Below are 1,626 nucleotides of genomic sequence, written 5' to 3' on the forward strand. Positions count from 1 at the left end.
GGTGTGGAAAGATAAACATGTATTCATCTTTAATTAGAAGTTCCAAATTTGAGCATTGAATATAAAAAAAAAATCACAATATAAAATTTCTATTAATTAAACTCCAGAGCAGATATCAAATTCCGAATGAAAAACTAAAAAAAAGTAAAGAAAAATAATGATACACAATTGAAAAGAATACAAAATCTAGCTAGCCCTGTGATTAAATTAAATTATGTGTAGCTAGCCTTGGTATATTATGTGTAAATTCAATTTTCACGGTGTCCCTTTTTATTCCGTGTGTAAATTTTCACCGTCTCCCTTTATAGAGGCCATATCATCTCTAGTTTTGCTAGTAAATCTTTTTAAATTTCATTTTATATTGTTTTTTTCCTTGTCATACTAGCTAATGCAGTGTATATCCATGTCATTTTCTGAATTTTCCCCACTTTTTACAAGATAAAAATTACCTTTTAATTGTTTTAGTTAAATCTTTTGAGTATATCCAATCAATTATTGATGGCTGAGTTTCTCGATACCTGCCGTAACTTTTATTATAAAATTGACCCGACGCCTTACTAACGCCCTATAAATATCCATGTGTAACCAATGAGTCTTACACCATCACACAATTATTTGAAAGAAAAATAAATAAAAGCAATGGAGGGAAAGAGTATGCTCAAGTTATCTCATGTGCTTGCTTTCTTGCTTCTTGCATCACGTATGTAATTAGCCCCTTAATTCTCTTTTAGTCCGACTAATTCAAATTTACTCATTAGTAAGGCTTATCTAACAGGATTTTCTCTATTTCTAAAGCTCGAATTCGAGACTACTAGTTAAGAATGGAGAAATCTTATCATATGTATGTTGTATAGTAGATTTTGGACCCCTTCAACTAGTTCATGTGTTTACTTCTTCAGATTTTGAAACTAGTGACGCCGCCAATGCTCGTGCATGTATATTTTACTAGTATATATTATCTCTCAAATATGTAATTAATTATTTTAATTACAGTTTTTCAATCACTGATGGCAAGAGATTTGATCAGTGATGGCATAGAAGTACTGCAACTTCCAGTGGAAAATGATGGCGAATTTGTATTTTGCCCAGGTAATTAATTTCACAGGTGGTTACATAATTATGATTTTTTTCACTATTTCACATAATTATAAGTGGCCCAGTGGTTTGGGTTTGACATTTCATGTTGGAGGTCTCAAGTTTGAAACCCCTTGCTAGCGAAAGCAAGGGGTTTGCTTTCTGGCTTGAGCTCGTCGCACCGGGCTTGCCTAGTGTGGGTTACCTCCTCTCCTAGCTTTGTGGTTTGCGAGCTATTGCATAGGAGCGGAGGGTTTTACCCTGTGCGCACCCAAAGGATAGTGGCTATGGATTCCCTTATCATCACATAATTATATATTTGTTGTAATTATTGTAGGTAAGCTATCATGGCCTGAACTTGTTGGAAAGTCAGCAGGATATGCAAAACAAGTAATTGAGAAGGAAAATTCCATAGTTCATGATGTTAGGCTTATATTTCCTGGTATGCCGCCTAAGCCACTTAATTATGTTTGTGGCAGAGTTTTTCTGGTAGTTAACTTTAAACTCATTGTTCAAGTTACTCCTAGTATGGGTTAGTACCATTATGTTATG

General features: G+C 34.1%; 1 protein-coding gene across 1 annotated transcript; it reads left to right on the plus strand.

Annotated features, from left to right (window-relative positions):
• Positions 1 to 567: 567 nt before the first annotated feature.
• Positions 568 to 1,626, plus strand: LOC125871730 (proteinase inhibitor I-B-like). Its single transcript, XM_049552386.1, has 3 exons — positions 568 to 700; positions 994 to 1,089; positions 1,412 to 1,626. Exons 1-3 carry the CDS (start codon positions 640 to 642, stop codon positions 1,609 to 1,611), a joined length of 357 nt encoding a protein of 118 aa, XP_049408343.1. The 5' UTR covers positions 568 to 639; the 3' UTR covers positions 1,612 to 1,626.

Source organism: Solanum stenotomum, chromosome 7 (assembly GCF_019186545.1).
Source record: "Solanum stenotomum isolate F172 chromosome 7, ASM1918654v1, whole genome shotgun sequence".
Classification (NCBI taxonomy): Eukaryota; Viridiplantae; Streptophyta; class Magnoliopsida; order Solanales; family Solanaceae; genus Solanum; species Solanum stenotomum.

What these genes read in the sequence shown, in the direction of transcription:
- LOC125871730 (XM_049552386.1), top strand. Translation starts at nt 640, where the DNA reads ATGGAGGGAAAGAGTATGCTCAAGTTATCTCATGTGCTTGCTTTCTTG. An exon ending in TTTCTTGCTTCTTGCATCAC is followed by an intron (nt 701 to 993) that starts GTATGTAATTAG and finishes TTTTAATTACAG; the next exon opens with TTTTTCAATCACTGATGGCA. An exon ending in CGAATTTGTATTTTGCCCAG is followed by an intron (nt 1,090 to 1,411) that starts GTAATTAATTTC and finishes TAATTATTGTAG; the next exon opens with GTAAGCTATCATGGCCTGAA.